This window comes from Cryptomeria japonica, unplaced genomic scaffold (assembly GCF_030272615.1).
Source record: "Cryptomeria japonica unplaced genomic scaffold, Sugi_1.0 HiC_scaffold_48, whole genome shotgun sequence".
NCBI lineage: Eukaryota > Viridiplantae > Streptophyta > Pinopsida > Cupressales > Cupressaceae > Cryptomeria > Cryptomeria japonica.
This window is the reverse complement of record NW_026728870.1, coordinates 597576-611230: the sequence shown is the minus strand read 5'-3', so window position 1 is coordinate 611230 and position 13655 is coordinate 597576. Positions and strand designations below refer to the sequence as shown.

The 13655-nt window shown below is 32.1% G+C and overlaps 1 protein-coding gene across 1 annotated transcript; it reads right to left on the bottom strand.

Moving 5' to 3' along the window:
* Positions 1 to 11355: 11355 nt before the first annotated feature.
* Positions 11356 to 13308, bottom strand: LOC131031333 (nuclear transport factor 2-like). The gene is made up of 9 exons (XM_057962433.2): positions 13267 to 13308; positions 13026 to 13163; positions 12532 to 12820; positions 12290 to 12450; positions 12042 to 12183; positions 11831 to 11952; positions 11692 to 11757; positions 11536 to 11602; positions 11356 to 11426 (listed from the first exon to the last, which is right to left on the bottom strand). The coding sequence occupies exons 1-9, from the start codon at positions 13306 to 13308 to the stop codon at positions 11356 to 11358; spliced, it is 1098 nt and encodes a 365-aa protein (XP_057818416.2).
* Positions 13309 to 13655: the final 347 nt, after the last annotated feature.

The following is a 13655-nucleotide window of genomic DNA, read 5'->3' as shown; positions in this document are numbered from 1 at the left end:
TATGTAAATTCCAATTACCCGATTAGCATTCTCAAAGTAAGAGATTCTCCTAGAGGCTCGATAGTGTGGAATTACATTTTAGAAAGCTGGGATATAATAACAAGATATATCACGTGGGAAATAGTAAATGGAGAGCAAGGATTATTTTGTAAAGACTCATGAAATAATTATAAAAAATTTGGAGGAATATCTGAATTTGGAAGACATAAGAAAAGAGACCCTATTGAAATGGGGAGAACAGGTGAAAGATTATGGGATAATTATAGTAGAAAATGGGACGATAAGTTGGTCAACAATGTTGAATGAAATACCGAGTCTTTCTTTATTTTCTCAACAATGTTGAATGAAATACCAAATTCTCTAAAGATACATAGTTTTATAATAAAGTATTCTTGTTGGCATTTTACTACAAAACTCCTTAAGATTTAAATCTATGTCAAATTTACTCAATTCTTATAATTGGCGTGTAAACACATCCTTCCCTTGTGATGATAATTTAAACATCCACAACCCCACTAGAAGATTTATATGTAGCAATCCAATACTGGCAACTAGTTTATTCTCTCACCTTGTAGTCCTCAGCTACATTACAAAATATTTTAAAAAATCTAGACATTAGCCAAAGATCTATTGGCATATCCTTAGTTTTATATTTGATTCTATTGACTTTTATAATCCTAGTAAAATTTAAATTTTCATGTTCAAGGTATAGAGTGTGCTTTATTCTAATATCTATGGCTAATATTTTTTCCACCTATTGTTAAAACTCCTCCTTTTAGTTTGTGTAGTAGGTCCTTCGTATATTTGAATGGGCCAAGAAATATTGTGTCATTTTATTGTGTATGATGCTCAATGTGTTGCAATTTTAGAATTTATTAATTCGTGTATGGATAGAACTTTCTCATTTGGTTTGTTGACACTAGTTATTTAGTTACAAAAAGTTGATTTCGTAGCATCTTGCATAAATAATTAGTTAAGGAGGGGTGTATCCTTAGCAATTGTTTGTGTCAAAATTTGGTTCAGAAGAATTCATGATGAATAATTAGATATTTTTGGGTCCTTTTGTTTGGATGAACTCTTTTGTTATTAACCATTACATATCATTACTATTGATATTGGGTCATCTATAGATGAAATAGTGGGAGAGGAAAAAAGGAAATTGCAATGCATGATATGTTGACCACAAACCTATAAATTCTTCTACTACTTTGGATAGATAAATTGCCTCCTTATGAACTAAAAATGTGGTTGACATTAGAGAGTAGAAACTCTTATCTTTCTTCTACATGGATGTTCCTCACAACTTTGATGAACTTGGTATGATGGGTAGGAGTAATTTTGAAAACAACTATAGTTCGTGTTATTGTAGCATCTTATCTCCTTGTGGGTTTTAGTAGTTGATTTTATAGATAAAAATAATTGACATAAAAAATTTCATGTAACAAGGAAAATATGGTACTTGACTCAAGCAATTTATTAACTAGGTAGCATGTTGCGTTTGATACTATTCTATCCCACTTTATAAGGATGAAATGAAAAAACTCCTTCAAATGAATATACAAGGCATTAGAAAGTCATACTTAATTCTTATTTACTTCTCAATCACCACCGTTACTGTATCTTTCTCAAATTGGTGTTGCATTGCATGTTCTAAGTTGAGTTACAATAGTGAACATTAAAGAACCCATAACCCGTACAACCTGAGTTGGCCTAATGGTGGAGAATTTGTGCTTTTTAAAGAGAGGTCACAAGTTCAAATCCCACAAGGGGGTAGGGTATGTACACCTTATCGGCTTCAGCCCATTACCTATCAAAAAAAAAAAAAAACCCACAATCCATGCTACCTTTTACATTTCATTAAAATAAAAATTATTTTGAGTTTGGCCATTGTGGATAATATTTAAAGAGAGCATGGTATTTTGTTGAATACATTATAATTTCCAACATGTATTTGGTTAAATTTAAGTTGTTAACTCAAATTGGAAAGTCTTTGTATTCTTTGCATAAACACACTCCTTAATTGACATATTAAGCACAAAAAATGTCAGTCAACTCTGAATGTTTAGCATTTTTAAGACTAAAACCGTAAGCTTAGTGTGTGTGATTTAAGCCATTCCACCCTATAGTAGATTTCCATACAGCATTCCATAGCTCTCATTTTGTTATACGCAAGAAAAATGCAGGCAAATATTTTAAAGTCTGGCTTTAAGGTTTAAAGTTTGCTTAGCATATTTACTTTATTGATATTGATATACTAGTTTATCGGTGTCGATAACATATTTAATAATAATTATAAGAATAACCAATTTATTTCAATTTAGGCATAAAAAATAAGACATAATTATAAACTCTTTATTTTAATATGGAAATCGATGCTTTTCTTTTCTACTCTACTTTTGTGTTTAGCTGGTATTGGTAACACTAAATTTTAGATATACCCTTATAAGAAAAATGAAAATTAATTAGTACGTGGAATTCAACTTTTAAATTGAGTACATTTGTATAGATACTGCAAATTATCAACCTTAAAAGTCTCTGTCTTAGTACTTTGCCTTGTATGAGCAACTTAATTTTTCTACAGCCCTGTACTCAATCTTCAAGACAACCTAATTATCTAACTTCTTGATAGGAAGCACAAAAAGATTTCTCAAATAGGTTTGTTTGGAAAAAAATGTGATTTTCTTATTCATTACAAAGATCATTGACAACATTCTTGAGCTTTTTCTTCTTTTTAATCACATAGTACATCAATATCTCTCTTTATAGGAAAAAGGTACCCATCTTCAACCTTGATCACTTATCCCAATGCATAAATTTTGTCAGTCTTAAATCTCTATGAATTTCTATTTAAATCATAGGTCGAAGAAGGCACAATGACTCCCTAAATCGATTTATTACAACCAATCCATAAACCTTAAATATAATTATAATAACTTTAGTGTCATAAAATTGTGACCCTTGCAATTTTTGACCATAATAAGGTCCCCACACATGAAAAATTGAATCCCTTAGCCTGATTGGAGACTAGAGACTTGCTGAGCCCTTGAAAAACTGCATATTTCTTGCTCCCCACTCTGCCTAAACAAGCATCCCGTCCTAGAAAAAAAGGCAGGACAGGGGCATGGTGCCCCTGTCCCTACTCTATTTTGGGGTATTAATCCTCAAATTATGCTTTGGTGGTTGTGCATTGAGCAGGTAAACTCCCCTAGTGTCCGCCTATCATGGAGAATTAGTTCAATAACACTATTTGATGAGTATATAAGTTGCAGTCATTTTGGGGAAGGAAGTTTCATAAGCGAGAAGTTCACGAGATCACGCATTCAAGCATTCAAGAATCACTTTCAAGTATTGAGCATCTCAAGTCTTCTTTCAAGGATAGGTGTTGCATTCAAGTCAAAGATTCAACCATTGAAGAGGAGATTCATTCCAACATTCAACTTCATACGAAAAATTCTATCAACATATCTATAACAACCTCCCTTGAGGTGATTTACTTTTCAATCTTTCATTTACGTTTACTTGCAAGTACTTTCTTTCATCATTTGGTTAATTCCAAAACTGGTGTTTGAAATGAAGGCAAACCCCCAATCCCAACCCCTTTTCCTCTCTTTTCTATGTGTAGGTTGTAGGTGTGCAACTATACTTTCGTATTTGGAATCCATTTGCAGAGGCGAAAGAATCATTTTCCTTTCACGGATTTTTTTGGAGGACCGTGTACACATTTCACCACGGTCCGGGCAACTTTTGGTCAAATTCCAAGGCGACTTCGTCTCGACATATTATTGCCAGATCCTGGTGCACAACTTCATCCTACACTTCTATCTCGACTTACAACAAGATCTTTGTCACTTTATTCACTTATTCATTAGTACACAATTCAATAAATGCAATCTCATTCAAGAAGAGAGGAGTAACCTACTATTCCCACATCAATCAGAATATTACCTCCTTCTCTGGAGGTTGAATCTAGTGCATTTTCCCCCATCTTCTAATGCAATGAGTGAAAAGTATTTGAAGGGAAATCCGAAGTGAAACTTCCATCTCTCTTCGGAGGGAAGAAAGGCTTTCCTCTAGATCTCTCATTCGCTCATTTTTCCCAACATTACATTTTGGTGAACGCGACGTCTTGCATTCTTTCCTTGGAACAAACTTGGAAGTTTAATTTTTATGCACACTTAGTGGTTAATTCATTCAAAACACTTGTTTTAAAATTGAAATTGAACATGTGTTTATCTTGCTATTGTCTTACATCTAAAAATTGCTTTGTTTGACAAATTCAATTTCCTCCTTGTCTTGTTTAATTTACAAAATCAACTTTACAAAATTAAGTGGTTAATTGTTCAAACCCTAATTTTCAAACATTATCATGAACTTGTGCAAAAGTTAAACTTCCATTCAATTTTCAGATTTGTGACTATATTTAGATTTGTCTTCATTCCTACAATTCAAATTTTTTATTTCCCTCTTCTTTTCCAAATTCAAATTTCAAAAATTAAGTGGTTAGGTCATAAAACCCTAATTTTAAAAATTAATTGGATTTTGTATAAATTTCAAACAATTTCATTCAAATTCAGATTTATAAACATTTTCCAAGGTTTCCCTATGCTTTAGGTTTTACACTTTTCAAATTTGCAGTCTAATTCCCTTTTCTCTTCAAAACCCTAATAGAGTCCTATTTTCACATTTGAACCTTAATTTTGCCTATCTAGAAATCGTAAAATCTGCCAATTTTATGGGGTTAGCTTTAAAATCATCGTAATATTCATCCCTGAAGATTTTGAAAAAAGTTGGTCGGCTTGTGTGCATTTTCTACACAACTTGCTGTATAGAAGTCCTATCTCTATAAAATTTCATCCCCTCAGTCGATAGGCTGGTGACTTGGGGAATGAGGCTCCGATCAACCAATACCTTCCACCTATGGAGGATAATAGTCCCATCTTTCTAGTGCTTGCCAAAATAGTTGGTAACATCCCTCTTAGGACCCTTCAACCTTTCAATTTAAGGGGTAAAACCCCCTTTATTCAGAAGCCCCAAGAGCTTTTCCTTTTTCTCTAACTGCACACAATTGGGTGGTTCGGTTCTCTTCCTAGTGCCCCCCTTCTCTGCTTCTCTTTGTGAATAGAAGCACACAACAAATGGTTAAGAGTTTATCTCACTTGAGTTTTCTCCTTTCCTCTTTGTAATCAGGGTCCTGATCAGGCTTTGTTGTTAGGACCCATAGCTCTTGTTAATTAGACTTAATGGGGGGTGTCAATACAACAAGTTAACTTTCTGTTCCGCTGCATAATGTTCTATTCGATTTGTGCACTTTAAACCCTACCTCTTCCACCATAATTTCTAACGAAAATAAGTGCACTTTAAACCCTACCTCTTCCACCATAATTTCTACTCCCATGTGTTATTTATTCATTTCAAATCATACTTTTTTAATAATATAAATAGAAAAATTTAATTATTGTTTGTAGCTGTATTCTTTGTTTTTGCAAATTTTTCTTCTTTTTCTAGCTAGAATTATATTTTGTTTTGCAGGATTAGCCATAATAATCAAGATCACAAAGGTCTAAATGTAGCTCTTGTTTATCATTAGTCACTTACTTTCCATTTCAAACTTGTTTTGATATCATAGTCTCCATTTGCATCATCACATTTAAGTATCCAAAGTCTTCAACAATGTGCAAGCACTCCAAATTGCAACCTGCACCTTTACAAGTAACACACCTTTTAAACAAAAAAGTTCAGGTGTGAGGATTCTTAAATTTGGTGGGCAAATCTCACCATAAAATCCTATCGACTAATAACATATTCATTTTTAAATAACATATTCTTATAGAGAAGAAAGATTCTAAGAGGTTATAAGAGAATTATAGTAAATAATTTAGTTTTCGATTATTTGTTCCTCCAAGGAAGGATACCATTCCATCCATTTAATTCAATATTTTAATTAATTTATCCAATTAATGCATACAATTAAATATTTTTAAACTACTAAGTTTTTAGATTTTGTATTTAGATTCTAAACATGTATAGTTTTCAAAAATTTTAAAAATGATTTATTAGAAAATTAATTCAACATGTCATCCACTCTCTTCCTTTCACTTGGTTCTCATTTTCATTGGAAAACTTTGGGTTTTCTTTTTTCTATGATTTGATCATGGATTTGACATCTATGTACAAGAAATTAACCTTTGGCTCCATGATTGGTGAATGCAGATGGAGTTCCATCTTCAACACTATCTAGTTGGTATTTTCATGTTGGTTCCACCTTTTGATTTCAATTGCTACTGAAGGGGTCAAGGGAAGTACTCTAGGTAATGGTTTCTCACCTAAAAAGTATTTACATGTTTGGAATAAATAAAAGATAATAATTTGTTATTCAAGAATTGCTCCAATGGAGGTGAAGGGGTAGGAGGTGATTGATAGTGATAATATCTTTATGAGAAATATTTTGATTTGTATATTTTTCCTATTATACTCTCTTTCTAATCTACATAAATTGATTTTTTAGCATTCAAATCCTCTATTTTTGGGGAAAGATGATGCTTTATCATTCTTCTAGAAATTTTTGGTGGTATTTTTTGATTCTTCTAAACATCAACAGATTGTGTGTGATCCATTAGCTTGATTAGATTTGCAATCCTTGCTCTCCTTCTTTCAACCCTAAAAAATTATACTTATAATTTACTTATTATTCTTGATATAAAAATTTGATTTCAAAGGGTTATTTTATGTTTCAATTTTTTTTTTTGTTATTTAAGAATGGATTTGAAATGATACGTTGGTATATTACAGAATCATGTTCATGTAGAATAAAGATTTATCGAATCATTTATCTTCCTATTTAAAATAATTCTGTGAAAATATGCAACCAACTTTTTGCAAGATAAATAAGATTGTTTTTAAAACTATTAGTAATAAAAAAATTATTTAAAAAAAATAATAATCAAATTTACACAATTTTCACCTATTAGAATATTGTATAAAAGGATGGAGGACAACATGGGCCTCCATCACCATAGTGGGGTGTTTTATTTATTTTTTACTTGTACAAAATAAATTATTTTACAGAGATCTTAGTAGTGAGCATGTATCTTTTAGTGAGGAATCAACTAGGATAAAGATAACATGAATATTATTTAAAAAAAATGTCAAATTATAAATGTGGTAGATTTTTTAAATTATTGACCATGTAGATTTTTAACATCTACATGGTCATAGTCAGATATGAAAGTGATTAACTAACCAGAGAATGTTAAGTTTCTCATATATTTTCTACTCAATATATCTATAGTTTTGAGATAGTAGTCTTATATAAAGATACATTACTCACTAAAAGTCAACAAATTAAATTTATTGTGGTTGATATTTTTTAAAGTTATTTTGAAAATGTTGTAAACTAGTGTTGATATTGATAGCCTACGGCATTTGAAAAGTATTCTTTTTAATAATTAATTTAAAAATTAAACATTTTTAATCCGTGAAATTGTTATTAATTAGTAAAGACAATTACGCATGTTAATAAATGGTTGATAACTTGATAATCATGTAGATAATATTATCCACCAAACACAAAATAAAATAATTTTGATTTAAAAAGCATTTTTGAGATTGCAACTACTCATATCCGGGGTCTCAAGAAAGAGGCTAACCTCTACTGGTCTATTTGTTCTGTTGAATTACTTTGGCTTATTTGGAAATATAGGAATGATGATATGATTAATGACAGTGACAAGAATATTACTGAGTGTCCCAGGAGACTCATCCTTCATGATCTAAATGTGCAGGTAGCAAGGGTGATCAGAATCAAGAAGAATTTTGAAGGATGGCTTCAAGATGGAGCAGCTATGATGTTCACATCGAAAATCTCACATGGATTCACTTGGTCCAGGTTCTCACTAGAGAATACTCTCTTTGAGATCGTCTTGGAGGAGTTAATGAGAGCGATAAATATGAATAGAGCTCAGCCAATGCAAAGCCAAGGTAAGGTTATATTTGATCAGATAGACATTTTGGAGTCTTTTGCTAGATTTTATGAAAAACTATCCACTAGTGGACGCTGTGAAGTGCAGAAAGACAATGCTAGGAGACAACTTAAATCCATTATCCCAAGGAAGATATTTGAAGAAGATGTTACCATGTTAAATCAGAGAATCACTTTAGATGAGATCAAAGAGGCTCTCATTTCTTAATAATGAAAAGGCCCCAAGAATTGATGGTCTTTCGATTGAATTTTACAAAAGTTGTCAGCATTGGATTGCGGAGGACTTGATGCAAGTCTATAAAGAAGCTAAAATTAATGGCTCATTGGGGGAGGATGTAAATACAGGGGTCATAAAACTTATTCCTAAATAAGGGGACATGACATTGATAAAAAATTGGAGGCCTATCACCTTGTTAACTCTCTGTTATAAAATTCTTGCCAAGGTTGTTGCACAAAGGATAGAGAGAATTATGCCTAAGATTATATATCCTACTCAGACAGGATATGTAAAGGGAAGATACAGTTTGGAGAATCTCCTCACATGTTGGGAGGCTATGAGATGGGTTAAAGAGTCTAGACAATATGCAATCATTCTACTATTGGACTTTGAAAAAGCATATGATAGAATAGATTGAGGTTTTTATCAATATGGTGATGGAATGCCTTGGGTTTCTAGAAGACTACTGTAGGAAGGTCAACATACTAATAAAAAATGCTAAGGCCTATTTAGAAATCAATGGTGTGAAATATGATAGGTTTTTCCTTTCTAGATCAATAAGGAAGGGATGCTCCCTTGCGCTTGCACTTTATATCATTGTTGGTGATGCTCTCTATTATATCCTAAGAGATTACTCAACCTCCTCGAGTGTGGATGAAATTAAGTTACCCAATGGAAGAAATCTCTCTAACATCTAGTTTGCAGATGATACCACAATTTTAACTAAATTGAAAGAAGAAAATCTAAATGCACTTTTGTACAAACTAGAGCTATTCTGTGAAGCCTTTGGTGGAAATATCTCAATGGCTAAATCTACTCTCCTAGGATGGGACGAGCAGCCCCCAATTTGGTTAGATAAATACTCCTTTAGGTAGGAAGGACCTAACCAATTGATTAGATACCTTGGTATACCTTTTGCAGTAGAGCCCAAGCTAAAAGCTATGTGAGAGTGGGTTAGAAGTTAAATTGATAAAATTTAAGGAAATAGAATATATAAGCACCACCTTACCATTGGAGGGAGAGTTACCTCATCATTGGAGGGAGGGTTCAAGTTTGTCAAAGTATCTTCCTACAACATTTATTATACATCTTCACGAAATTCAAGCAATTATAAGTTTAATTATATCCGAAAGATCATTTGGTCTAATGGAAAATGTGGGAGAAAGAACTGTGCTATTAAATGGAGTTGGTGCACTATGAGAAGAACATGAGAGGAATCGGCTTAAAGGATTTAAGATGGAAAGGCAATGCATTAGCTTCTCAATGGATAGTCAAAGCTCTTAGTAGAGAAGAACAATGGAAGGTTTTGATTAGACATACCATTAGTAGGGCCATGTCTATAAATAATCTAAATAACTAGCCTTTATTGTAGTGTACTATTTCAGTTGCTCATACGTGGTGTTGCAAGCCTTTATTGTAGTGTACTATTTCAAATGATATTCTACTAAATGATTCACTCCCTTGTGTAATTTAGCACATAAAAATTTATGATGTAAGATAATCATAACATTTCTTAACATTAAATATTATTTAAAAAAATCATAACATGGTAGGTAAGTATTTCATCAATAAAATGGTATATAATCATTTCAACATATTAAATCATTTCTTTTACAAAAAAATATTGTGCGAAACAAAGTTTAAATAAAAACAATTTAAAAAAAATATGAATTTATATAATTAAAAAAATTAATTTATTTTGTGTTATAATTTATATAAAACAAATTTATACATATATTATCTACCTACAATTTTCTAATAATTATACATTTGACATATTTCTAACATTCATTGTATACAGATACTTCTTCTATACATTTCAAGCTCTGAAAATATACAAGTTATAAATTTAACTATTAAAATAGATTTATTTTATAAAATTTTATTTAAATTTTTTCCCGTATCATTATATTTGGCCCTAAAGTTTACCCCACTTCTATAATATTGATCTACTTTAGCTTAAATGATACAATTATTGATAATATCACACATAATCTATAGTACTTTTGTGGTTCTCTATTTTACCACCTTCTTGTGAGTGATCACCTTAATAAATTTTACAAAAAGACCTAACCTAGAATCTATAATACAACATAATTCACATAATTCCCTTCCTTACGATTATAATCCTATTATTCAACTTAGCAAACATGATCTTGCGTATTTAGTGTTTTTTTTTCTAATCCTAGGAATCTATCATTTCTTTTGTATACAAAGGTCTATTTCCATGCTTATAGTATCATACCAAGTTTCAATTTTTCGTTATTTACATACACCACAATAAACTTCCTTTCGGATCCTTTTCTAATTTTTAATCTCAACAAATGACCAATTTTATTCCTTGTATTATAAGAAACTCTTAAAGTTTTATTTATTCAAGTAAACATTCATTAACAGATTTTAGTATATGATTCGAATATTTTCTCATCTAATATATCTTATGAAAGTTGGTAGTCATGATATGGTCCATTCAATTCTCTATTTTTCACATTTGACCCATCTAATATCACCAATAAAATATCCTTAAAACCTTTAATATCTTTGAATAAGATATAAAACATAGAATATTATGAAAATAGAATAATATAAAAGGTAAAACAAGGTGTGGAGGAGAGAATCTAATGGAACTCTTTAACAAACTATACAGAGTTCTAATTACATATGATGTAGATTATACCTTTTATAATATTCATGACATATGATGTAGATTATACATTTGACATATTTCAAACCTTCATTGTATAAGATATAACAAAATTTTATATATAGATAACAAAAATAGAACTCTTTAACAAACCATACAGAGTTCTAATTACATTTACATTGATGATTCTTCGAAATTTCAAATCACCATCAGAAGCGATTGGTTTTCGAGACCCAGTAAAACCAGCTTCGGAGCCAGCACCTTGCTCAGGATCCCTTCCAGTTGCAGCGTGGTTCCAAATTCATGACCAGCTGCAGAGTTTCCATCCGCCCTTGCGGGGTCTCTATCTCAATCTGGGCAAGGTGACTCTATTATTGTCTATGCTCTCCCATGCCTATGCCTTTGCCTTTGTTCATACAGGTTATGCCTCTACGGGGTAAACTGCTTTAGATTAGACCAAGTATGAATAAAAAACATGTACTTCTTCTGTACATTTGAAGCTCTCGGAAATACAAGTTAGAAATTTCTTGCATAGCCATTGCGTCCTTGACGATCGCCTCCTCTCTTTACGCCATTTGGAATATTGTCTTTCCATGGTAGAAATCAATCAGTAGGAGCAGAGAAAAACAATTATATTTGAAGACTATATTGCATTATATGAATAGATAATAACTTAATTAAGGCTTTGCGAAATACCTCTGAAACCAGCCAACCTTTTCTTTTCAACATATACGCGACGCCCAGAGATGACAATAGGAGATGCCTGCTTACAAAATATAAATACAAGTTTTATGAAAATAAAGATAAATACAATATCTAATAACACTAAATAATTCGATACAAATTAAGTACCTTTACAGCACTCTCCACAGAAGTTGATGATTGGAACTCAATGAAACCATAGCAAAAGTTTTTTTCCTGCATTACAGTATTTAAACATTACAGAAGGAAAAGAGCAGAAAACAAGCGAGATTTGTTTTCAAAAACATACCTTGTTGGCTCTGATTTGAATTCCACCAGGCTTTATAGAACCATATTTTTTAAACTCTTCTTCAAGCAAAGTAATTGTAGAATTCCATGGCAAATTTCTTAAATGGATTGAGTTCTCATTGACTGTAAGTTATATGGGATTTCAAGGTTAGTGAGAAATTAAGAACCTGAAAGATACAATTAAAAAATGGTGAAGGGAAGATTATGGTAACCTGGGGCTTTTCCAGAATTAGAGTTCAAGGATTGTGATGTTGTATGTACTTGTGATGGTACATTTGCTTTCAGTCCGGTATTTATTGGAAATTTCACCACAACGGTTGGCCTTTGAATAGGATGTGGGTTCTCTTTCAAAAGCTGAACATTCAAAGAAAAAAATATCAGTAACATCATATTCTACAAACGCTCAATGTATGAAAGGGCTTTGAAGTGCTCGACGTGCATTCAAAATGTTTATACTTACAACTGCTAGAAAACTCATTTTTGTTGTTTCTTCTGGTGGTGAAATAGTTTTCTCAATATCCTTAAGCTGTTGTTCATTCTCAACAGTTTCAGTAGCATGTTTATTTTCCAATTTCGAAGGTTGTGATTCAAATCTTTGAATTTCTTTTGCAGGAACTATCTCTGCTAAGACACAGAAAGGCTGCGATTAAAGAAGATTCTACATCGAAAAATACTGAAAGATAGAAGAAGAGACCATTTTACCTTCCTGCAAAGGCTCATCACAAACAGCATTAGCCGACATATAAGTTTTGTCTTCTGAATACTGGGATTCTTCCAAATACCGAAATGCATCGTTTAGAACAAAATAGCCTCTCTCCTGTGGTGCTAAAAAGAAAGACTGGGCAAATTTTCTTTCGACATTCTCGTGCCCTAATATGATCCCAGTTACCAATATGATATAAGATTCATTATAAGCTTCTTGTGAATCCACAGTTCCTATTTTAACCGCATTTCCCTCATTGAGCGAAGACACTATATTGTTTTTAATAGCCTGTTGGTAACAACCATTCAAAACAAGAACAACATTATGTCTGCAAATTTGATTGAATAAAGAAATGTAAACTTAAACCATGCATAAAAATTAAACTTCGAAGGTATCTTGTAGTTGCATGCCATATGGTAATATTGTATTTCAAAAATGAATTTGTATGATTTGAAACTGTTTTACACTGAATCTAGTGCAATATTTGACTTACTTCTAGGGTTGTTACATGCAACAATTGACCATTGGGTTCAGGGCGGGTGATAGTGCTGCAATCTTTGTAGAACTCGTATAGCTTATCTGGACAGTTGTTTAGAACACAGTAATACTGGTTCACAAATTCGTTTGCAACCTACCAAACCAAAAGTGTTAATGAAATAAACTCCAAGCCCAACGCAAATGATCCAAACCCAAAACCACTTTATAAGAATAACAAGATGGTATAGTATTCATACCTCAGAGGCAGGAAATTCTCTTTGTAACTGCTGGGATTCCATCCTTCTGCATTGGAAATGATAATCAGTTGCATGTTAAAGTGTGTTGAATCTGCTAACTATCCCAATCACAAGTCTAGGAAAAATTGCAAAAGAGAAAATAAAGGGAATATGTAGAACATAATTCCTGTTGCAGACCTTGTATGGATTTTAACTGTAAAGAGTTGCTTTTCAGTGAATGTGAATACTTTCCACACCTTTTAAAACCTCTCAACTGATTTAGTGGACTGAATTGAAATTTCGAAACAGCCTAAATATTTTTCTCACAAGCGCAGATACAAGGAGGCATAACAGCAGAGTACGAGTTAGTTTGCTTTTCTTTTCCTTTTCCAAATATATTTATAAGGCAT